This window comes from Enhydra lutris, unplaced genomic scaffold (assembly GCF_002288905.1).
Source record: "Enhydra lutris kenyoni isolate GAN:26980312 unplaced genomic scaffold, ASM228890v2 scaffoldscaffold36, whole genome shotgun sequence".
Classification (NCBI taxonomy): domain Eukaryota; kingdom Metazoa; phylum Chordata; class Mammalia; order Carnivora; family Mustelidae; genus Enhydra; species Enhydra lutris.
This window is the reverse complement of record NW_019154120.1, coordinates 654,371-678,354: the sequence shown is the minus strand read 5'-3', so window position 1 is coordinate 678,354 and position 23,984 is coordinate 654,371. Positions and strand designations below refer to the sequence as shown.

Sequence of the window (23,984 nt, the reverse complement as noted above, 5' to 3'; positions counted from 1 at the left end):
GGTACGGGCGAAGCCCTGCCGGACGCGCTCACGTGGGAAAGGAGCCGCTGGAGGAGGGAGCGCTGCCTGGCGTTCGCACCCCTGCGCTCCCGGCGGGTCCTGTGTGCCGGCCAGACCATCCGTGGACCAGCCTGCCTTCTGCGGGGCTGGCCCCCTGTGCCCCCCACTGCCCAGGTCCCTCTGGGTCCTCCTGGACGACACCCCGCCAGGCCACTGGGCCGCAGTCTGTCAGGTGCGGTGTGGAAGGCCACGCGCCCAGGTGATGCCTACGGCCCCCAGGCCACCTCTTCCTGAGGAACGTTCTCTGCGAAGCACCTTTCCTGGGTTTTTACCTCCTTGTTTGATTTTTGCAAGGATTGTCGTTTTAAACTGCGGGTGGCGGTGTCTGTTGGGGCCGTCCGCGAGCATGTGGTATGGTGGGGGTGCCCCGAGCACCGGCACACACGGGGCAGGTTCTCAGGAAGGCGGCCCGGGGCGGGTGAGGGGAGGCCCGGCGCGCCGCCTCCCACGCTGGGGAAGCGAGGGCCCGGGCCTTCCCTCATGCCCCGTGTCAGGGACCCTGCTTGCCCTGCGGTCCGTGGGAGCAGAGGGGGACCGCGACTGGAGGTGGGCAGCTGAGCGGCTGGGTGCTTGAGCTTGTGGTCTCGTCCAGGCACAGTGGTCCTGACGGGACCCCTTTTGTCTCAGGAAGCTTCTGGTCTGCTCCCTCTTCCTGGGCAGGGCTCTGTCCCCCAGGGCATTTTGGCATGGACTCTGGCATCTGGGATGCTGATGCCCTTCTTGGAAAGGGGGTGGGCCTGTGTGCGCTCCCCAGGCCACCTGTGAGGGGCCTGGAGGAGGAAAGACCATTTGGGGAATAGCAAACAGGTTTCCCTGGGGGCTTTCCGAGCAGCAGAAGCAAGAACTTCTTGATAGCAGGGACGGTGAGAGCCTGGTTGCCACAGGGAGTGGCCAGGCCCTCCTGGAAAGAAGTAACAGCGGACGTCCACGCCCGTCCCTTCGGGGCCGGACTGTTTCTGTCCGTCAACACTTTGCGGTTTGGACCAGTTCTCTCAGACCCTTGATGTCCCGCGGTTGGTCCCTTGTGGGTCTCCGTTCCACAGCCCCGCGGAAGGGGGCCCTGCCCAGAACCACGTGCCTCCAGGGCCGAGCGCTAACCCAGGCCCGTGTCCGGTTTCCTTGGTGCTTCCATTATTTAGAGGCTTGGAACGCTCCCCTCTAGGTGCGCGGTAACGAGGTACAAGATGTCGTAAAATGTCTTTTCAAATAGGAAATCCAGAAATATGGTTTTCCTGTTGAAAATTACTAATTACACTAGTAATGATTTTCAAAATATACTGTATTGAGGTTATAATTAATACATAATGATTCTTCAATCTAGCTGTGCATCAATGTCCTCTGCTTTTTTTATTTTAAACACGGGTTTCTAGGCCACGAACTGCCGTCAGAATTTACATGGGAGAGACCCGGAAATCTGTATTCCTTCCTGACCCCTGAGGGTCTCTATGGCTACTGGTTAAGGCACCTTGACAGTGATTAGCTTGTTAAGTCTCTTTAAATGTTCAGGTTCCTGTAGCCAAAACCCACCCAGCCACCACCCATCCGTCTGTTTAACATATGGGGATGTTTTCTGTGCCAGGCACAGTCTTAGGCTCTGGAGACAGCCAGGAAGCAAAGAGGACTAAGGCAGGCAGAGGTTCCTGCCCTCATGGAACTCACGCTCTCTGGTGAAGGGGACGATGGCTGAGATGACGCTGAGTGTTGAGGAAGACAGGAGCTGGGAGGACGCCGCGGGCTTTGGGTTGGGGACCGAAACCTGGGAAGGTGGCCGGGGAAGGCAGCTTCTGAAGAGGGAAGGAAGGAGGGGGCGGCTCTGTAAAGGCAGGGCCCTTGGGACCGAGGGAAGCTGGCAGAAGCCTGAGGGTGGTGGGAAGGGCCGTGGGTGCCCTTGTGCTGGAGAGCAGCGAAGGGAGGACCGGTCTGGGCCTCGTGGGCCAGGAGGGGGCCCTTGGAGCAGTGCGAGCTGAGTGGCAGCTCACAGCTGTGTCCTGGGGTCCAGGCCTGGGCCTGTGTGGTGCTGACGGGCTCACCACGCTGTGGGCGTGTTTTCTGATGACCGGCCCCTCACGCCGTCTTCTTTTCTGTCCCCTTTCTAGAGCACTATAGTTACGCCTCCCCCGGCGTCCGCTCCACTCTGCTTCCCAGCTCGGCTCAGCCCTCGCTGCCCGCTCCAGGCCACGACTTGCAGACCTCGGCCCCGGGCGTGCCGGCCACCGCAGCCAGTCAGCCCCCAGGCTATGGGGGCGCAGTGGACAGCGGGCCCTCGAGCTACTTCCTCTCCTCCGGCCACGCCAGACCCAACGGGGCCCCCGCCCTGGAGAGCCCCCGCATCGAGATCACCTCGTACATGGGGCTGCACCACGGCAACAACCAGTTTTTCCATGACGTGGAGGTGGACGACGTCCTTCCCGGCTCCAAGCGGCCCCCCTCCACGGCCACCCTGAATCTGCCCAACCTGGAGGCCTACCGGGACCCCTCGTGCCTGAGCCCGGCCAGCAGCCTGTCCTCCCGCAGCTGCAACTCCGAAGCCTCGTCCTACGAGTCCAACTTCTCGTACCCCTACGCGTCCCCACAGACATCCCCGTGGCAGTCGCCCTGTGTGTCCCCCAAGACCACGGACCCCGAGGAGGGCTTCCCCCGTGGCCTGGGGGTCTGCGGCTTGCTCGGCTCCCCCCGACACTCGCCCTCCACCTCTCCCCGCACAAGCGTCACTGAGGAGAGCTGGCTGGGGACCCGCACGTCCCGGCCCTCATCGCCCTGCAACAAGAGGAAGTACGGCCTCAACGGCCAGCAGCTGACCTCGCCGCACCACTCGCCCACGCCATCCCCGCGCGGCTCGCCACGGGTCAGCGTCACCGACGACACGTGGCTGGGCAACAGCACCCAGTACACCAGCTCGGCCATCGTGGCCGCCATCAACGCCCTCAGCACCGACGGCAGCCTGGAGCTGGACGGCGTCCCCGTGAAGGCACGCAAGACCGCCCTGGACCACTGTCCCTCGGTGGCGCTCAAGGTGGAGCCGGCCGGCGAGGACCTGGGGACCACGCCGCCCACGGCCGAGTTCCTGCCCGAGGAGTTCCCGTCCTTCCAGCACGTCCGGAAGGGTGCCTTCTGCGACCAGTACCTGTCGGTGCCGCAGCACCCGTACCAGTGGGCCCGGCCTCGGTCCCCGACAGCCTACGGCAGGTGAGCGCGGCCGGTTTCTCGGGGCTGGGGCGGGGGCCCAGGGGCAGGCTCGGGGCTGGTTTCTCCCAGGCCTCCCGGCACGGGGCTGCCTGCTCCAGCTGTGCAGACGCCGTCCCTCCCCGCGGGCCCCCCCCCCCCCGCCTGTGTCTGCGTCCAAGCCCCCTTCTCACGAGGACCCCCAGAAGGCCTCGTCCTCACAGAGTAGCCTCCTTCAAGGTCCCGTGTCCTCCTCAGGCCGTGTTCCCGGGGCGGGGGGTCGGGCTGCAGCGGGAGAATTCCGGTGGGGACAGGCCTGTCCCTAACAGAGACCGGCACAGCCAGGCACTCGCTGTTTCGAGTTGTTTTTTCTTTTACTAAAACCAAATGACGCTTTCCTGCTTGTGTGTTGGCCTCTGCCGCACCCGCTTCCCTCTCCCTCGTGATTGCTGCGGGGAGTTTGCAGACGCGGCCTCGGCCCGGCGGCTCCCAGAGCGGCCAGCAGCACGACACGGTGCCGGGTCCCAGGAGACAGGCGCCTGCTCCCTGGCAGTCTGGCGACGAGGAGCTCAGTGGTGCTCCCAGCGTAGCCACCCGGGTTGTTGACTTTCTTCCTGGCGGTGTGCAGGTGGCCGCCCCTCCGCTGGGCCCACTCACTCGGCCGCCGTTTTTATTTTTAACCGAACAGCTTTCCCGACAGGTGGGCCGCTAATGACCCCTGGCAGAATGCTTTCTGCTCCGGGATTTTTATCAGGCGTGAAACGTGCCTCCCTCGCGGGTGTGCCCCCCTCCCCGGGAAGCACAGCTGCTCGCGTGGGGCCCGGCATCCTGGGCTCCGCCGTCATGTTCCCTGTCGCTCTTCTGCTGGAGCCCCTTCTGGAAGCAGCTCCGGGGAGAGGGACCCGCGGGTTCCAGCAGCGCGCGCCCTGCGGTGAGGAAGGCCAGCCGGCAGCGTGACGCAGTTGTGCGTGTGGGCGGCTCTGCTGAGAGCCGTGTCGGGGCAAGGGCCTGGGACCCGGTGGGCTGCAAGGGGGTCATTGAGCTATAGGTTCCAGGCAGGCCCAGCTGCACCTTCTGAAAGTCTGTGGCAAAACCCCAGCAGGACACGGACAGTCCCTAGGACACTGAGACGGTCAGCACCCCCTTTCTAGTGGCGCGTGGTGTAGACGAGGTGTCAGTGAAGACAAAACGAGGGTAGGAAGACGTCTCATCAGACAAGCGCATCTCAGCACCAGGCTTTAATGCATGACATGGAAAGTTTTTAAAAACCTGTTTGGAGGTGTTTAAAAAAATTTAAGAACAGGTTATGCCCACTGTATTCTCTCTATAATTATTAAGTAAAAATAAGATTAGTTGGAAGCCAACTAGCTCGAACCAGGCTCCCCGGTGCAGTTCCCCACCGCCTGCGATTTCATGGACCATGAAGGCCACAGTCTCGTGACTCTGGGCCCTCTCTGGACCCTGCGGTCAGGACTGCAGGTGGTCTGGTCTCCAAGGCACAGGGCTGCGTGGCCGTGTCGCTCGGCCCCATGTGTCGGTCTGTGCTGGGCTGTGGTCATGGCACCACTGGCCGGCAGCTCCCAACACACGTTGGTTTTCTGGGGTTGGAGGTTCGGGCGCCGGCGGGGGGCAGCTCCTTCTGAGGCTCAGACAGCTGCACCTCTTCTGTGCTCGTGTCTGTGCCCGCATGTCCCCAGTTTATGAGGACGCCAGCCACTAGACCAGGACCCACCCAGTGATCGCACGAGAACGTGACTTGTGTCCACACACGGTCACGTTCTGAGGTCCCGGGGTGAGGACTCTGAGCCCTGAATCTCGGGGGACAGAGTTCGGCCCAGAACAGCTAGCGTTGCATCTGCTGAGGACGGCAGGGCGCCTCTGACCGCGGCCCGCTGCCTGCTCCCCGGAGGCTCGCTGGGCTGGGGGCGTCTTCGGGGATCAGGGCTCCGGGCGGGTCACCGTGGGTGCTGACCAGGCGAGTCTGACTGCGCGTTCCGGACGCGCTGCCGCCATTGTGTTGGGACCTCCAGCAGGGATCGCGTGGTCCTGGGGGGCAGATGCCCCGTCGCAGAGTGGGGTGAGGTGGGGGGAGCGGGCGCCCGACATTCCTGTGAGCTCAGCTGGCAAACAAAACCCGTGGAGGCCCCCAGCTCCCTTCAGGAGGTGGGAAGCTAACCTTTCCCCCTGTTTTGGTTCCACATAGAAATGTGTTTCCTGGTCCCTGTTCTGTTCCCGCTGGTCCTGTTAGCTGGCTCCCCGGGGCAGCTGGGGCCAGGGTCAAACAAGAGGTCAGGGCGTTGTCCCCACAGGCGAGGGTGGCCCGACCAGACTTCCTGTCGCACTCCCGCCCGCTCCGGGGACGCCAGCAGGGTCTCCACTGAGCAGCCCCAGGGCCGCGTTTTGCACGGTCTCTAGAATCTGGAACGGAAGATTTGCCACCCGTCTGCCTTTCCTGTCACTGCGTGTGGTTTTAACTCCATCCTGCCAGGAAAAGGACCTTTTTAATGAAAGTGTGCCGCACCAGCCTTTCCCAAGGACTTTGGGTGCTTTGGGATCTTTTACCTGGGTGGGGGGTTTCTTTCTCCAGACAACCTTTACGGTGACCCCAGCCCCACCCCCGCGCGCAGAGCATTCTGATAGGCCCGCAGCAGTCAAAGACGATCCTTCTTCCTGCCTTTGATGAAGTTGTGTTACGTCGGTGAAGCTAACCGTAGCATTTGACAGAACTTCATAGTTTTATAGTCTAAATTTTTTGTAGAGTTTAACAGAATGACGTACCTGTTCTTAAAGCTTGGGACAGGCACAGAAATCGCAATGACCTGCTAGAGTCCCTCCGCCCCCCGAAAACCCAGAATTGTAAGTTCGTTCAGAAGAGACGGTTTCTGGGGTGAGGCTGCCGGTGGGAACGCCAGCTTCACAGGTCAGCCTTGATGCCCCTGCTGGGGCCGCTGGTGTGTGTGCAGAGGTGGGGGTGCTGGGGGTGGGGTTGGTGTCGGGGAGGACTGTGTGTGCAGAGATGGGGGCTGGGGAGAACTGCGTGTGCAGGGGCGGGGCTGGGAGGGCCGCGTGTGCACTGCTTGCCACGGAAGGCGTGATGGGAGAGGTCTGAGCTCTGAGCAGCTTCTCAGAGCCTTGGACAACGTTCCGTCTTGTGAGTCTTCTTTCTGGTTTCTCAGAGTTCACGGCTGACGCTCTAGAAGGTTCCTTGCGGTGCGTCCTGACTCCCAGCTTGAGATGAGCCCGGGGTCTGCATTCCGGTTCGTGGACGCTGGCCACAGGCGGGAGGCTGGGGAGCGTCTGCCCGACCTCTCCGGTGCCTTTCCCAGGTTGTGTGCGCAGGATGTGGCCCTTCCTTCTGCTTTTGATGTGATGTCGTGAGTGTCCGTTAATGGCACAGCAGGAGAAAGGAACTCACGTACTCGTGTGCTCCTGGAGCAGAGAAATAGTTTGGATCTTTACGGCTCTGCGGTTGGATTTTGAAGTGAAACCACTGAGTCGTGAGCCGCGGGAGGTTCCGCTGTCCGTCTGACCCACGCCCGTCCTCGTCCTGCTCACATCCATCCTGTGCACGGCGGGGGGGCCGGGCTGTGCTCGGGCGTCCCGCGTCCCTGGGGCCGTCACGTGTGCCCCGCACCGAGGTTTCGCAGACCGTGAGGAGACCTGGCTGGGAGGAAGGATCCGGAGACGTTGTCCGTGACCACAGACAAATCAGAAATCATTTCTGCTCAGACGTTTTCCTCTGAGGAAAGTGTGTGTGAGGGGATCGTGCACCCCCCACCCCCACCACGTGTGTGCGGCCAAGCGTCTGCCCCGGGGTCACAGTGAGTCGGGAGACTGACTGTCCTCGTTCCAGACTGGACCTTCCATGCAAAGCGGGACTTACTTGCCCGTGTTTCTGGGTCATTTACACGGAGCGCGCTTACAGATCGTGCCGGGGTTTACTCGTTTACAAGTTGTTCTGGGCCGTCGTCTGGGAGCTGGGGTTCCAGTCACAGGACTGGGCTGGTTTTCAATAAAGAAAGCAACCTGCCTCAGGTCTGCCTTCTCACGCGGTCGGTGCGGGGTCTGCATGCCGCCCCCACATAGGCTGCGGGGACAGGTGTCCTGAGAGGGTGTGTGCCCCGAGCCCCACGTGTCCCAGTGTGTTTGGCTCAGTGCTGAGAGGGCCCGGGCATCCAGGTGCCCCTGGACCCCACTGGGGGCAGCACTGACTCCCTCCAGCCCCGGAGCAGCTTCCCCTCGGGAACACAAAAACACACGCGGAGCTGAGAATCAGGGAACCGTGCACAGCCTTTCCCACCCTTGGGGTCAGGGAGGCTTGGGGGCTCTGCAGCTCTGTCCAGCGGTGGCTTTGCAGGCCGCTGAGGCGGACGGCCCATCTACTCTCCGGTGCTTGTAGGTCGAAGCGGGCTGTGGCCAGAGCCTGTGACCGGTCAGTAGGATAACACAGGGTGTGGTCATGCGCAGAGGGGGCGCACGCTGCTGGAAAACGCTGGTTTTCTCCTGGCGTCACTGTCCACGGTGACTATGGCTGTCCGTGGGGCAGGTTTGCTGTAACGGGTGTGCTGTTCCCAGCTCAGAGCCCTGTGGCGCCATCAGGGGTGAGCTCCGGGGCCTGAGAGCCTGGCGTGTCCCTCCCCCTGGGTGTGGGGGCCAAGGAGCTTGGTGCCAGGGAAGGCATCGTGTGTCTCGAGGGGGAAGAGCTTGATGGCCAGCACAGGCCCCGAGCCCTGCAGTCTCAGAGCCAAGCATCTGAGCCGTCTGGGCTGTGCCGCAGGTCCCCTATTGGAGTGGAGGGGACCGAGTGACCGGGGCATTACCGGGCGGCTGTCTTGGAGCCGCTCTGCAGGCTTCACGCCTCCTTCGTGCCCCATCCTGCGGGAACTTGGAGATTCCGGATTTCTCGGCTTCTGTAAGCCATCTGGGAGTGCCCTCTGCCAAAGGGTACTGGCAGCGCTCGGAGCCTGGGGGGACGGTCGGGGGCGCGCAGGCGTCTGCCGCGGGAGCTGAGGGCTGTGGCACATCACAGGGACGGCCAGAACGCCGTCCCCTGAGGCCCAGCCTGCCGTCCCCCTCCGCCACGCCCTGTGCCCGCCGTGCTCCTCCTTGAGTGCCCCCACCCCTGCCGCATCCACAGTCCGGGGGCGGGGGGGCGGGCACGCGTGCGGCAGGAACGAGGTTTGAACGCGGGGTCCCCCTCTCTCGGGTGAGGCTGGCACCCCCTGGCCGGCGGCTCCCTCTCGCTGCTCCGTCTGCGTCTGGGCGTCCGGACAAAGGCTCCTTCTCTGTGTGTAGGGACCGTCTGGGGTTTGTAGATCTATGTGTGGGGTGAGGAGGGCCTGCGTCTCCGGAGGGCAGAGGCACGGCAGGCTGCGGCCCCAAGGTGTGGACGGGAAGCCCACCCCCGCCCATCTGGGTGCAGGGCAGCCCGCAGGTGGGACGTGGATCTGGGGTCATGGGGTCACGGTGGCTTGGAGACGTGTCCTTGCAGTAGAGGTGCTGAACGAGGGTACCGTGGGGGTCCCAGAGCTGGAAGACGGCCGCTGCCTCCTTGGAGGTCTCCTTACCCCGATGGGGCCTGTAGGCAGGACGCCGAGGGACCGCTGGGTCGTCAGAACCGTCCCTGCGCGGAGGCCTTGCTGTTCCCTCTCCCTGTGCTCTCGGCCTGTGGCTGATTATGAGTTGCGCTCGTGACGGGACAGACACAGGACTGGCCGGGCCGCCGGGAGCAGGGGAAGACGGGCAGGGGCTCTCTCTGGGCTCCCCGCTTCTGAGCCTGCACATGGGGCCCAGGGAGGTGGCATGCGGGCCAGAGGCCTCCTGGCAGGGTCGTGGTATCCCAGGACGCGTCACTGGCCAGAGGGGAGGACTGGGGGCTGGGGGAGTGGGGACGACCGATGGCCGCAGGGCCTCTCCCCGCTCCTCACTCGGGAGCCTGCGGAGGAGGCCTTCCTGGCCCCCTTGTGCCTTTCCTGCCTCCTCCTGGCTGCCGTGTTCCCTGCTGTCGGCCTGTCCTAGGTCCTGCTCAGTGTCACCTTTGGTGGCAGAGCAGAGGGGGCTGTGAGTGAGGCGACAGCCCAGAGGGCCCAAGAGTTTCCAGGGCTCCTGGGAGTGACGTCCTACGGGAGGTCCGTTCCCCACTCCTGTCCCCACCGCCCTTTCACTGAAGGGAGAGTCTGCTCCTCCCTCTGGCCTTCTGTGGGAAGGCGGGAGGGAGGCGCCCCAGAGGGTGGGCCGCACCGGGAGGATGAGCCCAGGGAGGGGTGCCTGCCCGAAACCCCGGGAACCACTTCTGGGTTGTTGGCCAAGGACTTGTCCTGGGTGGACCCACCTGTCCCCTCAGGACAGGCCTCAGGGCCGGGCTCCGGGAAGGTTGACCTCCCGTGTGTGGGAGGCACTTTCTCAGCCCAGAGCTGGGGTTGGAGGTGGGTGGGCCCAGGCCACGCTCATGTGTGGTCCCGGCGCAGCCCTGCCCCGCAGCCTCTGTGCCCAGAGCCCCTGCCTGAGGGCCTGAGAACCTGGGATAACCCCTGCTCAAAAGGAGAGGGAAACCAAAACAAACAAGGAGCGGAGAGCAGGCCTCTGGCCGCAGACCCTGAGAAAACGCGTGGTGCTACTCTGATAATATCACTTTCCTTCGGTTTCTAATGTCCTTCTTTCGGGCGGGTCTGAGTCTGCCGAGTGCCGAGTTTACAGTCTCAGCTACTTCAGGAAAATAGGACTCATGAAAGCCTTTAGCTTTCCTCTGAGCAGTAAGTCTGTGTCGGCCCGAGGGCCTGGGAACTTCAGAAGTGAAGGGATTTTACCCGGACTGTTGAGGCGGAAGGCTCGCCTGGCCTCTGGGCTCCAGCCGCAGCAGGAAACCCTGAGGTTCCTGGAACCGGCCGACTGTGCACACAGTTTCCAGACCCCGTGGCCGTGGCATCCCAGGGAATCCCAGGAGGGCCGCCGGGCGCCGTGGCTCTAGGCGCTTTCCAGACTGGGCACCTCACCGGGCCGGCGAGGAGCAGGAGGAAGCTGGGCCTTGGAGACCGGGTTGTGTTTCCAGCTCTCCAAGTAACGTTCTCGGCCGTAGACACTGAAACTCTAGGAAAACGAGAAGCAGAGTGAGCCACGGCAGCCCCCGGCCCAGACGACCACAGCGGCCGAGGTCGTGCGCTTCGCCTCGTCCGTGACAACCACGCTCCGCTTCCTACTGCCAAAAACCGTGGGCAACACTCAGAACAGGGCCCCCTGACTCGGGGGCACTTCCCCCCCCCCCCCCGCCCAGGCTGTCTCAGCGTGCGGCCCCGCCGTCCCGTTGTTACCGCACCGACATACGCGATGCGGGTCTTTCAAACTGGGGACTTGTGTTTGGAATCGCGGGACCGTGAGCCATCAGGCCCCCCACCCGGGCTGGATTCCCACAGCTGCCCCCGTGGTGTTGCTTGGCGTGCTCGTCTGTCCTGGGGAATGCCCTGTTTTGATTTGCTCTGTTTTTTCCAGTTGGTGCTGAATCTGAGTGTTTGCCGGAATTCTGGCCTCAGCTTTTGGCAAAATGGCGAGTGCGCCTTCCTCTGGAGGCAGACGTCTGGTGTCCTCCTCGGGTGTCAGTGGTCACTGTTGAGATGGTGTAAATCGTTAAGTCCTGCTTCGGCCCCGTTAGCCACGGCTGCTGGCCAGGGCGGCCGCTGCACTGTGGGACTCAGATGAGGTCTGGAGGCGATTTCTGAGCCCTGGGCCGGTGTCGTCAGGATCACATTGGTTTGGGGCTCCAGGTGCAGACAGTCGCCCACAGCTCAGCGTTTTTCCCAGTGGTCGGGCCCCCCGGGCTTGCTGGGTCCCCCACGCAGAAACGCTGGAGGGAACCGCAGACACCGCGCGGTGTCCGGCTTTGCCCATGAGCTGGTCACGGAGCGCCCGGGAGGGTCGGCCAGAAGGGTGTTGAGTTCAGCGTCCGGGCGAGGCATGGAGCAGGCAGCCCGCGGCGGCACACAGAGGGACCTCGCGGGGGACACGGGACAGCCGCTCCAGGGCTCCACCCTGGCGGGGCCAAGAGGGGCGGAACTCTAGGTGTTTTCTACTTCAGATCACAGCACATCGGTGTCGAGGTGCCGTGCACTGAGCGTTTAAAAAAAATCCCTTCGTGCTTTCCTATGGGGAGGGAGCACAGAGGCTCAGCAGAAGTTGAAAGGCTTTTCTCGTGGGAAATGGGCTGTGCCAGCGGCTCTGCGGGCAGGGCTGATTCAGACTGGGAGTGTGGGGCCCCTTCTCCCCGCAGGAGGCCTCGCCCACACACAGAAGAGGCGCAGGGGAGACTGTGACCCGCTCCCCTCGTGCTGTCCCACGGGCGCCCCAGCACACAGGGCAGGGTCAGCCGGGTCTCCCACCTGCAGGGCCGAGAACTCCCGGCGGAAGGGGAGGGTGGGCGACTGGCGCGGGAGACCCTACCCCAGGTGGGGAGTGATGCTGTGTCCGGGGCCGCACCCAGCGGGCCCTCAGCACTGACTCAGGGTGGGAGGCAGGGGCCCATGGGCGACCCTAGCTCACTGCCCTCTTCTGGGGGTGGTGACAATAGTTAATGGGCACAGGGCTTGAGCTTCTGTTTCCCAAGCACGAGGATGAGGATTTTAAAAATTAATTTATTTCTTCTATTATTTGGGGGGGTGGCGGAGGCAGAGGGAGAGACTCTGAAGGACCCTCCCACGCGGACTGCAGACTCTGGCTGGGGCTCGACCTCACAACCGGAGATCGCCCGAGCTGGCCAGGCCACAGGAACAGGCATCTCCAAAACTCTGGGTTTCGTAAGAATTCCAGATTCACAGAAAGTTGCCGAGCTCCCCCTCAGCTGCCATCCCCAAGCCTGTCTGCCACGTGAGTGCCTGGACCCTGGTGGGTTCTGGGGGACAAGAGGGCACTTGGGTCTCTGCTCTGCCCCTCAGTGACCTTCCGTGCTGCTGAGCGAGACGGCACCGTGCTCGTCTTGTTACAGGCATCAACCGTTCCAGAATTCAGGGAAACCGTGTGGCTTGTAGGGGCTGCTCGGCTTTTTCTGGAACAGATGCTTCTAGAAGAAAACCCAGGAGGGTGTCCGTGGGATGTGCGCCTTCGTGGCTGCAGACCTCCCAGAGGCCCCTCTGTGCCAGGCCCGGTGGCTGCACCTGGGCCCGTTGGCTTTGGGGATGAGATGCGTTGGCGCCTCGAGTTAAGGCACTCAGGCCGGCTCCTGTCGCCCCGCCGAGCGCTCTTCCTGGGTCACGTGCTGTGAGCTAGTGTTCCACACGGAGTTCCCAAGACCACGTCCCACCGCCCGAGAAAGCGTAAATCGTTACCTGTGAGACGCGCGTGCCGAGCGGGCCGGGAAGGGTGAGTACGGTCTGTGGCGGCGGGCGACCCCAAGGACGCTGGCGGTCAGCCGGGCGGGAGCCGGCTCTCGGGGCCGGGCTGGAGGTTTCGCGGTGCTTCGGAGGCGTTGCCAGAGCTCAGGGGGTGGTTTTGCTCCCGCGGCTTGCACCTGCGGAGAAGTGGCATCCGCGAGGTCCCGGGGGGCCCCAGCGTCCCCGGCTGCCGTCTACAGACATGTGGGGAGCCTCGAGTGCGTGGCCTCTTGGACGGAGCCCGTGTCTGGGCTGCAGCAGTGGCCGGAGGTGGCCCAGACCTCACTCGGGACCTTCACCTCTCGCAGCGGCCGGCGCGGTGCTGATCAGTGACCGCGGGAGGGTGTCGTGATGTCGTGTCGTTTTAACTAAACGCTCGGATGCTGGAGACGTCTTCAGTTTAAGAAAAAGCGGGGGTATCCAGTCCTGCATGCCGTTTTGTCACAATGTGTCCCTTTCCCGTGAGAACGCTCACGCACGCACGCCCGGCTGTGGAGACACAGGAGTGTGCACGCGTGGGCCACGGCAGATGGTGTCCGTGGTCCGCGGCCCGAGGTTTCCTGTTTGCGCTGACCGTGTGGCTTCTGGAAGAGCCACGTCACCCGCGGGGGCCCCGGGTACGCGCCGCTCCGTGGCGCTCAGCAGAAAGCCCGGAGCTGGGCTGAGGCCACAGCATCCACAGGTGCTCCTCTGCGGGGGCGCAGGCCGAGGCCGTGGGGCCTCCCGTCTCTCCAGGCTCGGGCCTCGCCTCCCAGCCGCTGAATTCACTCGAACGGCCGCTTCCATCGCCTGTCACTGCACGGTCGGGGCACGCACAGGGTGTGCAGACTCCACCCGAGGCCCGAGGCTCGTCAGCGCCGTGGACGTCGTCCTCCGTCATGTTCACGGCACGTGCCCTTCACCCAAACTTTGGGGACTGGTTGCCACCCCGTCTTCAGCTCTTTCTCTCTCAGGAGGTGGACAGACTTAAGCTTTTTTGTCTTCGCCGCGGACAGCGTCGGACGGTCTTGGCCGAGGCAGACAGCGTGCGTGAGATCGCGCAGCTCGGGGCCAGGGCCGGGGGTGCTCCGACTGGCCGCGGGCAGGCGTCCTGTGCCCGGTCTCTGACCACCACGTCCCCTCCCGAGGCTCCCAAAGGCCCTTCTCCTTCCGCGTGGCAGTGTCCCCGGAAGTCGGGCGAGTGGCTGATACTGCGTCTGGGAAATGCCCGCGACCGCACTGTGGCTTTCCCGTCGTCAGGAAGTCCCGTTGGGCGGCTCCGTAAGTTGCTCAGGACCCTGGTGTTTCCCGCAGACTTTGGCCCTGTCCTGGGCAGACGCGGGTTCTCCACACACACGTGTCTTTGTCTCACTTTTTTTTTTTTAATTTTTAAATTTTTTAATTTTTTTTTAAAGATTTTATTTATTTATTTGACAGAGAGAGAGATCACAAGTAGGCAGAGAGGCAGACAGAGAGAGAGGTGGAAGCAGGCTCCCCACCGAGCAGAGAGCCCGAGGCGGGACTCGATCCCAGGACCCTGAGATCATGACCTGAGCTGAAGGCAGAGGCTTTAACCCACTGAGCCACCCAGGCGCCCCTTTGTCCCACTTTTAATTGGTCGCGGCGCTGGGTCAATTTCTCTAGGGATCCCTGACATTTGTCTACACAGTGAGAAACATGCTAGCCAGACCCCGGGCCTCAGGTTTCATCTCATTGAAACCGAATCAAAAACGGGCATGGCAGGCAGGATGGCCGAGCGTAGACACGGGCTCTGGGGAGAGAGGCGGCCGCTGGGCCAGACCCCGGTCCTGTGGGGACATCACAGTTGCAGCTCCTTATGGCTGACCGTTACCGGTTTACAGGGTGAGACCCAGAGGCATCCTCTGTAGGGAGAGCGGGACCTGGATTCAAGTGGCCGGGCGCCTCCTTTTGCAAAATCTCACGTTCATCGTCTGTGCCGCTACAGGCCGGTGTGCTTCCTATGGGCTCGTCACACAGGCACTGGCACCTGCCACACACCATCCCTGTCCCCTCCCCAGCACCAGGACGATAAAGCAGCTCACACGGGTGACAGTGTGTGGCACCGTGGTTTCCCCATGTCCTCGTGGTCTTGACTAGAATTGTCCTGTGTCGTGCACGGATTGCGGGGCTGAGGGGCTGGGGTCACACCGTGCAGAAGGGACCAGCCGAGTCCAGACCGTGAGGTCCTGCACACGGGGGCATTGGGGCGGGGCTCCTGGCTCTCAGGACAGGCTCTTACTTTGGTGGTTTTGGAAAGGTCTTCAGCTCTGGAACCCGTCTGACAAGGAGGTTCATAATTAGCGTTATCACGAGGGAAGGGTCACGCGTGGAGGGTGTTTCCCTCCCTTCTTGTTCCAGAACGTCGTCCCGGAGACCAGACCGGCCGTGGCGTCATCCTCCTCCCGTAGCCGGTGGCTCTACCTTGTCCTCCTGACAGGGACGTTACCGGGGTGTGGTGCTGGGGCCGCGCTCGGCGCCGTCTGCAATGCCCTGTGTGTCCCTTTCAGCCCGACGCTCCCGGCCCTGGACTGGCAGCTGCCGTCGCGCTCGGGACCCTACGAGCTGAGGATCGAGGTGCAACCCAAGCCCCACCACAGAGCCCACTACGAGACAGAGGGGAGCCGGGGGGCCGTGAAGGCGTCGGCCGGAGGACACCCCAGCGTGCAGGTACCGGGGTCTTTCCCTGGGGGACGTGCCCGAGCCCAGAGGCGGGAGCTGTGGCCGGAGCGGCCCCCCGTGGCAGCAGCCGGCGTGGCTTCTCCCGTCCTCGGCCAGGCGTGTGAGCTCCGCGGCGTGGGCCCCCGTGGTCTGTGCTTCTCCGTGCGCGGTGGCGGAGCATGGGGACCCTGTAGCTGCCGTCACGGACCCTTAGCTTTGTGTGAAAACGGGAAGCCTCTCCAGTGAGTCCCAAAGCCCGCAGGGGGGAGTCCGCGCGCCAGGCCATGGTCGGTGGGGCCGTGGCCTGGGCCTCGTGTGGGTGGCTGAGGGTGTGCTGTTGCCGCGTCCACACAGACACTGCCTGTGCCTCGTATCCCCCGGGGCAGTCTGGTTCAGACGGGATGGGACAGCTGGGAAACAACCCGAGGGTCTGCCTCACGTCCCTGGTAGCGCGGGTGGGCCATGTGGATGGGGGCACCTTCCACCAGTCTTAGGAGACTCAGCCTTGGGGTTTTTTCCTTTTTTTAAGGTGTTCTGGAATAGCAGTTTTAAAAGAAAATAAATATAACCTTGAAACGAAGATGTTTTATTTTTGAGGAGATACGTGTCGTCAGAGGCAAGGAGGGCCGCCCACGTGGCTTCACAGAGCTCGTTGCCCAGGGTCTCGCCCGTGTTTTCCCCTCCCCTCCTCTGCTCAGCCTGGGGTGGCCGTCAGCCGCCCCGCATCCCAGGGGTCTCCTAACAGCCAGTTCCGAAGAGCGTTGGCCAGCGTTTGCGGGAGTTCCGTGGACGCGACCCCCCCTTCGGTGTGGAAGGTTGATTTAAAGACTCCTTCCTTGGAGAAGGTGGAGTTTTCCCGGTGTGGCCCCTGGCCCAGGAGCGCTCTCTGCCCCACACAGACCACGGGGCCGGAGCTCCTGGGTGGGCCCATGGGCTGGTCCCGTCGGCTTCCCAGCGTGGCGTCTGTCCTTTTCCCTGCTTTGGGATTCCTCAAACAGGACGTGGGAGGGATAGAGGACCTGCCGGGAGGCTCCGGGCATCGGGGAGCATCCAAGGGAAGAGAAGCCACACGCAGTGGGGATTGGGCTGGGGTCTCCTTTCCACATGCAGGGGGTGATTCCGGGAGCAGATCTCCCACCCCAGACACTTGGAGGGGAATAAGGTTCTTGGCTTTCGAGTTGGAACATTTGTCATTGGACGCCTGGGGACCCCTTGGTAGCCAAGACACAGGTAGTGTCCACTGCCCAAAGGTGTCACCCTTCACCCCGGGGAGGACGTGTGGGCACGGAGCTTGGCTGCTGTGTGGACGTCAGTGGACTTTGACACGTTGCCGACAAGCTTTGACCCTCCTGGCCAGCCCAGTGGCGGGACTCTCGATGGCTACGTGCGGACGGCTTTACTCTCCTGCCCAGAGCTCCAGGTGGTAGACGGGGCAAGTTTGTCCCCCCCATGCCCCCGCCGACCCGTGGGCCCCAACCTGTCATTGGGGGAATGAGGCGGGTAGAAGGGTGCTCAGCAGGGCACCTGTGTCTTTATTTTATGCCATTTAGATAAGAAGAAATCCTGCCAGGGATGGAGCCCCAGCGAGAGAGCCGTCTGCCCAGGCGGCAGTCAGCAGCGTGGGATTGCTGGGAGGGCGTGGGGCGGCGTTTGTGGCCGCGTGCTCGGTGCCAGTTAGCGCTGCTTGCTTGGCCGGGGACCGTCCGCACACGGCAGCCGGCTGGACGTATTCAGCCTCACCTCCCTGGAGGACGGAGGACGGGCAATGCCGCGTTAGCCGAGCTCCGTGACTGGACACTTAACTCCCTTTCCCGCTGCTGCTGCTCGGAGCAGAGTGGGCCGGTGCGCGTGGGAATAAAGCAGCTCTGGGAGAAGAGAGAATTGGGCAGCAGAGGAATAATGGCCAGTGGTTGCATTTCTTGAAATTGCAGCAGCAAGGGGCCTGGGTCCTGCCCTGGGGGGAGCCGCCTGCAAACATTACCTTTTGTTTTGAAATGCAAAGCTCCGGACTCCTTGGGGACCGCCTCTGGGCTCCCTCGAGGGAGGACTCCTGGAGGACTAGGGAAGGCAGCCCCTTGGCCCCGGGGGCTGCTGTTGCCGCTCACACCTTACTGGAAACCACCCCCCCCACCGCCCCAGCCTCAGAATGATGTTCATCTGTCAGTGTAGACATTACGGGGAGAATTGAGACATTTTGGAGAAATTAACAACTTGAAACAGTATTTGAAATACGTTGCAAATTATTTCAGATTAAGTGAAGGCAGATGGAAGGGCTGGTTGTGTGTTTAAAGGGGGTGAACCCCCGTAACCTTGCAGGTGAAATGCAAACAGTAAATGGTGCTCAACAGAAAACGCCAGGCGCTGGCAGCACTTCTCCTGGGAAATTAGTAATCTGGGGCTTTCTGACGGGCCCGCAGCAGTGAGTGTGTATCCGTGCAGGGGTAAGGTAAGCAGTTACGAAGAGGGGCTTTTGGGGGTTTGCTTTCTTTTTCAGTTGGTGGACCACAAATTGGATAAAAATAGAAATTGCACACAATTATAAAGCAAATGAAAATAGAAAAGCCTCCCGTTGCCGCAAGAGCACACTAACCACAAGGTTTTATCCTGTGCTGAGCTATTTTCGCGTATCCTCTGACGCGGTCTCCTGCGCCACGCCCGCTGCTGCCTCTGCAGGAGCTGGGCCACGCCAGGGAGTTCCTGCGAAGCCACGTAGCCCACCAGCTGCCCTGCGGCTGGTGGGTCTGCGGCAGGTGGGCTCTGGTCCGGACAGACGGAAGCCGTCGCAGGCACCGGGGAGCCTGATAAAAACACGTGGTACCCACACCTGCCGCCGTTAACCAGACTTTCGACCCCAGGCATCTCCATCACAGCAGTCGTGTTCTGCAGACGGAGGTGCTCCCGCTGGGCCCCAGAGGGAGGACCTGCTCCTTTTCCGGAGCGTCAGTGACCGCAGGAAGGAGCTGCGCAGCCTGTATCCAGGACACACGGCGACACGTGCGGCATCCTCTCAGACACAGTCAGAGCAGGGCTGCGGGGTGGGGAAGGCCTTTCAGTGTTCTTGTGGTTCCTGCACGCTTCCGTGTGCGGCCTGAGAGAGTCTCAGCGGGCGGGTGCTGGAGCGGGCCTGTGGGGCCCCGGCCCGCATTGTTTCTTCTGAGCTCCCGTGTTCATACCCATAGTCGGGAAGGATGACAGCGGTCCGTGCTCCTGGGCCCTCTAGGCTGCCCACCCTGCACCCTGGGTGTCGTCCCAAGCCCAGGAGGTCAGTCTGCGCCTGTCCAGGGGCCGGCAGCTTGGTGTGCCTGAGAGCAAGGCCTCCTGGGTTCTCAGAGGCCCAGCCTCTGGGTCCTGGGCGGGGAGGGCAGGCCTGCTGTGGGCCTCACCTTTCGGGGGGTGTGGGGTGCGGGAAGGCCGATCCTCCTCCAGGTTTGCTGCCGTCACGCCACGGCCTCTTGCCACAGGGTCCCCTCGCCGGGGCCAACCTTGTTGCCACCAGCGCTCTGCTGGTTCTGGTTTCCCTGGGCCCCATCCCCAGAGCAGGGTCCCCTGTTCCCACCAGCCCTGCAGGGGCCCAAGCAGTGACCTGGGGGACATTGCTGATCTCTGACCCGGGGTCAAACCACCAAGCTCTGCTTACTGAGTCACCCAAACAAGTGCTTGACAACATCCAACCCACCTCACAGGAGGCTCATGTGTGTGAATAATTCAAAGGTCGCTGAAACCAGAAACCCAGGGGAGGTCTCGTGAAGTTGGAAGCAGCATGTCGGGTCCGCAGCGTGTGCTGTCTCTTTGGTTCCCGGTCACTGTCAAGGGGCAGTGAGGCCCTTTCTGGCGATGGTGGAATTGGCTATAGACCCTCTGTGGGACGTGGGGGGGGGCTCCCGGCCATGTGAGCGGCATGGGGGGGCTGGGGCGTGGGTCCTGGCCACAGGCGCAGGTGTGGTCAGCGAGGGGTCTGGCCTTGGGTGCAGGTAGTGTGGCTGCGCCCTGGGGTGCCAGTGTCTCCCTGGCACCTGGCTTCTCGGCTTACCTGGGCCCCCACAGAACATGGTATTTGCTGCCACGTGAGGGCAGAAGCCCGAGGGCATGGACATAGCAGGGAAGCCGGCAGGGACCGTGGCCACCGTGGTGACTCATTGTTTCACGCAGCTCGTGGCCCAGGAGCGAGGGTTCCGGCACCCCCAGAAACCGTCCTGGGGTTCGAAGGTGGGCGTGTGTGCTCCCAGCTCGTTTCCATCACTCCGGGGTCTGGCCTAGAGGTTCTTACTTGAGTCGTCCTAGTGGGCGTTGCCTCCTACTCGCAGGACAGGGCTGTTCACCCGGAAAGCCAGGATTTCCACGGAAGAGACAGATGGGTGTTCCCGGACGACGTTCATACTTGATGGCAAGCGTGCGGGGGCGTCTGAGTGTGAGCGTCAGGATCCCCAGAGCCCACGGCCACGCAGCTGAGAACCACATCAAGGGAGGTAAAATGCAGGTCTGAGCCCCACCCTGTCCAGCCGTGGCCGGCCGTGGCCAGCGTGGCCGACCTGCACAGGACGTGGACTCGTGTCTCACAGGCTGCCCCTCCTCTTGCCGCTGCGTCCAAGCAGTGGGTCTGCAGAGCACACAGGCTTCTGCCAGCACCAGCTGCGCCCCCCACGCCGCGGGGCCACGACCGGTGCACCTGCCCAGCATGTGTGCAGAGAGCCGTCAGCTTTTACGGCCAGCGAGGACTTGTCCCTCGATGGAAAGCCCAAGGGGCTTCCTGGGGCCATGGAGAGAGATACTCCACTCTGCGCGCCCCTCTAACATTGTGGTGTCCAGCAGACCAAACGTGGTCTTTGTGCGGGAACACGCGGGGTCGTGTTGCTGTCTGTGGACGCGTGGCAGCGGCACGTAACCTCAAGCAGGTCCCTAACTGTGGGTTTTAAACAACTGTGTACGTTTCATCATTTAGCGGAGCTGGTGGAAGTGTGGCTCGGGTTTTCCTCATGGCGCCAGATGCCCCCTTGGGAGTAAAGTCCGTGAGTTGCGAAGCAGTGGACGCCGCCCGCAACCCTCTGATTCGAGGCTCCAGCCTCCTCATTCAGGGCTGTCCAGACTTCAGAATAAGGTGGTTCCAGGCTCAGAAGCTCTGCTGCTGGCCCGTGATCGTGCCCGGTGTTCTAATTAGCACCGGCGGGTTCCTGAGCCGTCCTCGAAGGGACCGTTTTCCAGGCACAGGCGGGTGTCCGTGCTCACTGTGGCCAAGCGTCCGAAACGTCAGGTCAGGTGCGGGCGGGACGGGGGCGTCAGGCGGTTCCACTGGGACAGTGGTGAAAAGCAAGCGTCCTTAATAAAAACATCAGAGTGGGGAAACCCATGCCCCCAGCTGTCCCTCTCCAGGGGCGCTGAGCCACAGGGCCGGGGCCCACAGGGCCAGACCAGCTGGGAAGTCTCTGTCCCATGTGCTCCGAGGCTAGGTGCTCCGAGGCTGGGTGCCCGGCACAGCCCAGTGTTTGGCCTGTGAGCAGAGCTCTCTCCATGAGAAGGAAACGCTGGGTGTCGTCCCCCCGGGGCCTCGCTGAGTACAGGCCGGTGTGGGGAGAGCCGCAGCCCCGACGCGGCCTCGTGCTTGCAGGAAGTCAGGGAGATGTTGTACGGGCCGCGGGCGACAGCTCTGTGGGCCCCGTCTCCTGCACGTGGATCCTGGGAGCCGACATGGGCTGGGGACGATGACCCCCTGTCCAGGCGCTCCGGTTTTCACCCTTTTTCTGGCTATGCCTTCTGAAGGCTGTCGTTTCTTTGAGGGGGAGTCTCCAGACGAAGGACGCTTCCTTCCCGCGCTGCTGAGCACCAGTGGGGGTGATCTCGCCGCGCTGGGCTCTCCCCGGGCCCCCGTCCTCCGGGAGAACACTGGGCTCTTGTCTGTGACGGAGCACTCTGCTCTGTGTCAGCACAGACACCGCTCAGCCTGCCCGTGGGCCCGTCTGTGCCGGGGCGGGACACACAATCATGCCTTGACCAGACCCCGTGGCACTGGCCGCCAGAGAGGAGCAAGCCGGGCCGCAGGCCGACGTCCCGTCGCATTGCCTGCGTGCCGCTGCCGCCAGCCTTTGTGCTGGGGCCCTGCCTCCACGGTCCCCTGGGTCACTGACGGCTAACACCAAGGCCGGGCATGGCTTCTGGAAGGTTCACCTGCAGCTGCCACTCTGTTCACACCTCCTCCTCATACCGTAGTAACAGTTAAACTGACCAGGTGTTGTCCTGCCAGGACTCCTAGGCACTGCCCTGAGGTAGAAGAGGGTCCGGGAGCACAGCCTCGGGGGACTCTGACTGACCCCGCGTGCAGGTCCCTGGGCGGAAGGAGATCAGGGGAGGTAACAGACGCAAGCTTTGTGTGACCAGGGCTGCGTGGTGGGTGCTCTCCACCGTGAAAGCCCACGTACCGTGCACGTCTGTGTGGCAAGTGGGTGGGAGGCTTTTGGCATCAGGTGAGTGACCTCTGTAGGGACACCACCTCGTGGGACCGGGCATTCCTGCGTGTCCAGGTCTCTGGGGACAGGTCCCAGGAGCTCCTGGGAGCCCTGGATGTGTCCCTGTGGGAGCCCCACACCTGTGCTGAGTCACACCTGCCACATGGTGGATGGGGCTTTCCTCGAGGATAGGTGTTTCTAGAAGTTTCCTGTCTCTCCCCTGCGGCCAGGCTCCCGGGTTGCTCTGGGGTCTGGAATCACCAAAGGTGTGTTTGCGGCTGTGGTTCACCTTAGTGTTTCCTCATGGTTTCTGGGGCCCTTCGGCACTGTTTCTAGATCATTTTTTTCTCAGCAGAAAGTCGGGGCTTCTCAGCACGTTTTTAATTAGCAATGCTAAATGTAGGGTCTCCATGCAGAACGTTCTTTGCTCTGAAGTTAATGTAACTTCTTTTCCGTGGCTTCCACGCGTGTCTGTGTGGTCCCCCCATCGTCCGCAGAGCCCCGCACACCAGCTCTGTGGGCACATCTGAAGATGCGCCGTCCGTGCACAGGGTCAGCCCGCAGGGGTGGGGCTGAGCGGCCCGTGGGGGTGGTCCAGGAGCTTTGCTCCTGCTGTGGGCCGGGACCCTGTGCTCCATGAGCCAGCGGGCAGCGGGTCCAAGTGTCTGTTGCCCGCAGGGAGCTGTCCTGCCGTGGCCACGGCTAGTGGTGCACCCCAGCTTCCCTCCCCCCATCTGGCCTCTGCCCGTCGCCCTCTGCTTCAGTGGAGCCAGTCTGTAGAGTCTCCGCTCTGCCCTCGTCGCCTGTGGCCGGAAGCCCTCCACGAAGACCCTTAGGGCACTGCCGTGGCATGGCCGCGCTGGCACTGGGGGCTCCTGCCCATTTCCCTGCGCTCAAAGGGCAGGGCCACACTGGATCAGAGCCTGACCCGTCCCTGATGCACAGACATGTGCTGGTTGAGGGGCAGAGGCCGCAGAGGGAAGGGCTCGCGCGCACTGACCGCGCTCCACCGCCATCGTTTGCTCTGTGCGTGCGAGCCCTTCCACCTGTCGTCGGGCTCCGCTCGTCAGTGGGCATAGGTCTGTGGTCTCGACGATGAAGGGGGCGAGCGGCGGGCTCTCCTGGGCCCCTGAGCCACGTGCACTGGGTCCATGACCCCTGGGAACGTGAGATTCCGCGTCCTGGCAAGTTCGCTTTGCCAGGGCCAGAGAAGGAGGCCATCCGGCTCTTGGAGCCCCAGGACTCACGCGTTCGGGTAAGTTTGCCGGCAGGGCGTCTGTGGGGCTGAGTCGTGGGCAAGGACGAGGCCTCCATTTCCCTCGGTCACGACTAAAAACCAGGCTGGCTCCGGCCTCCCAACCGCAGAGCCTCCCAATGCTGCGCACCTGCTCTCAGCACCCGCGGGCCTTCCTCCGGGAGGTGTGCCGGTCCCGGACTGCGGGGCAGCTGGAGACGTGTGACGTCAGCACCACTGGAGCCTCCCCGACGCAGCACGTCCGGCAGCGAGAGCGGACACGCCGACGGTGCTTGGGCCCGGGCGCCGCACACGGGAGCAGGTGTGGCCATGGGACGGTCGAGCCCTGAGCCTCTCGGCCGCCTCTGCTCTGTCCGTGTTTTGTTCGAGATGGGCGTCCAGCGTCGAGTGAGATAAAATCCACTATCTGAGTGGACAGTTGACTGTTAAAGTCCTTGACAATTTTCACGTCCCTCGTTAACTCGAGCTGCCTGTCGGCGAAGTGAGTGTAAGCCCAGAGGCAGACCGTGTCCCCGTGCTACGCGTGGGCCTGGCGGGTGGTCCCGAGGGGCAGCCTCCGGACGTCTGTGCTTCCCAAATGCTTACACGACTGACCCTTACCCACTTGCTGGGCGGTGATGGTTTACTTTTTACTATTCAGAAGAAAAATTCTGTGTGTCAAAATGCAGGAAACTCTAGAAATGAGCTCGTTTTCCTGAAAGCAGCGCGTAATCCCCTGGAGCCGTTTGTCGTCCGTGACTAAGTGCCGTTCAGCCCTGAGGCGCGAAGGTGACGTGCGCCACACAAACCTGCTGTCACCTGAGGGCACACCTGGTCTAGGACCTTCCTCAGACCCTTTGCTCCCGGGAGGGATTCTCAGCTTCAGTGAGACCGTGTAACCTCGGTACCTGGCTGTAGTGCACCCCCATGCACACGCGTGCTCACACACGTGCACACGCACACCCAGAGGCACACACACACGTACCGCCATCATGCACACGCACACCCCCACAGGCACACAGCCATGCTCACACGCACGTGTGCACACACACCTGCGCACGCAGTTAGGCAAGTGTG

General features: G+C 62.8%; 1 protein-coding gene across 8 annotated transcripts in view; it reads left to right on the top strand.

Annotated features, from left to right (window-relative positions):
• LOC111154209 (nuclear factor of activated T-cells 1) overlaps positions 1-23,984 on the top strand; it is a 96,244-nt gene that overhangs the window by 11,218 nt on the left and 61,042 nt on the right. For all 8 annotated transcript variants that reach the window (XM_022513659.1, XM_022513661.1, XM_022513660.1 and 5 more), the window contains exons 2-3: positions 2,157-3,246; positions 15,086-15,245. In XM_022513659.1, coding sequence (XP_022369367.1) covers positions 2,157-3,246; positions 15,086-15,245 — 1,250 coding nt within the window. The remainder of the gene's footprint in view (positions 1-2,156; positions 3,247-15,085; positions 15,246-23,984) is intronic.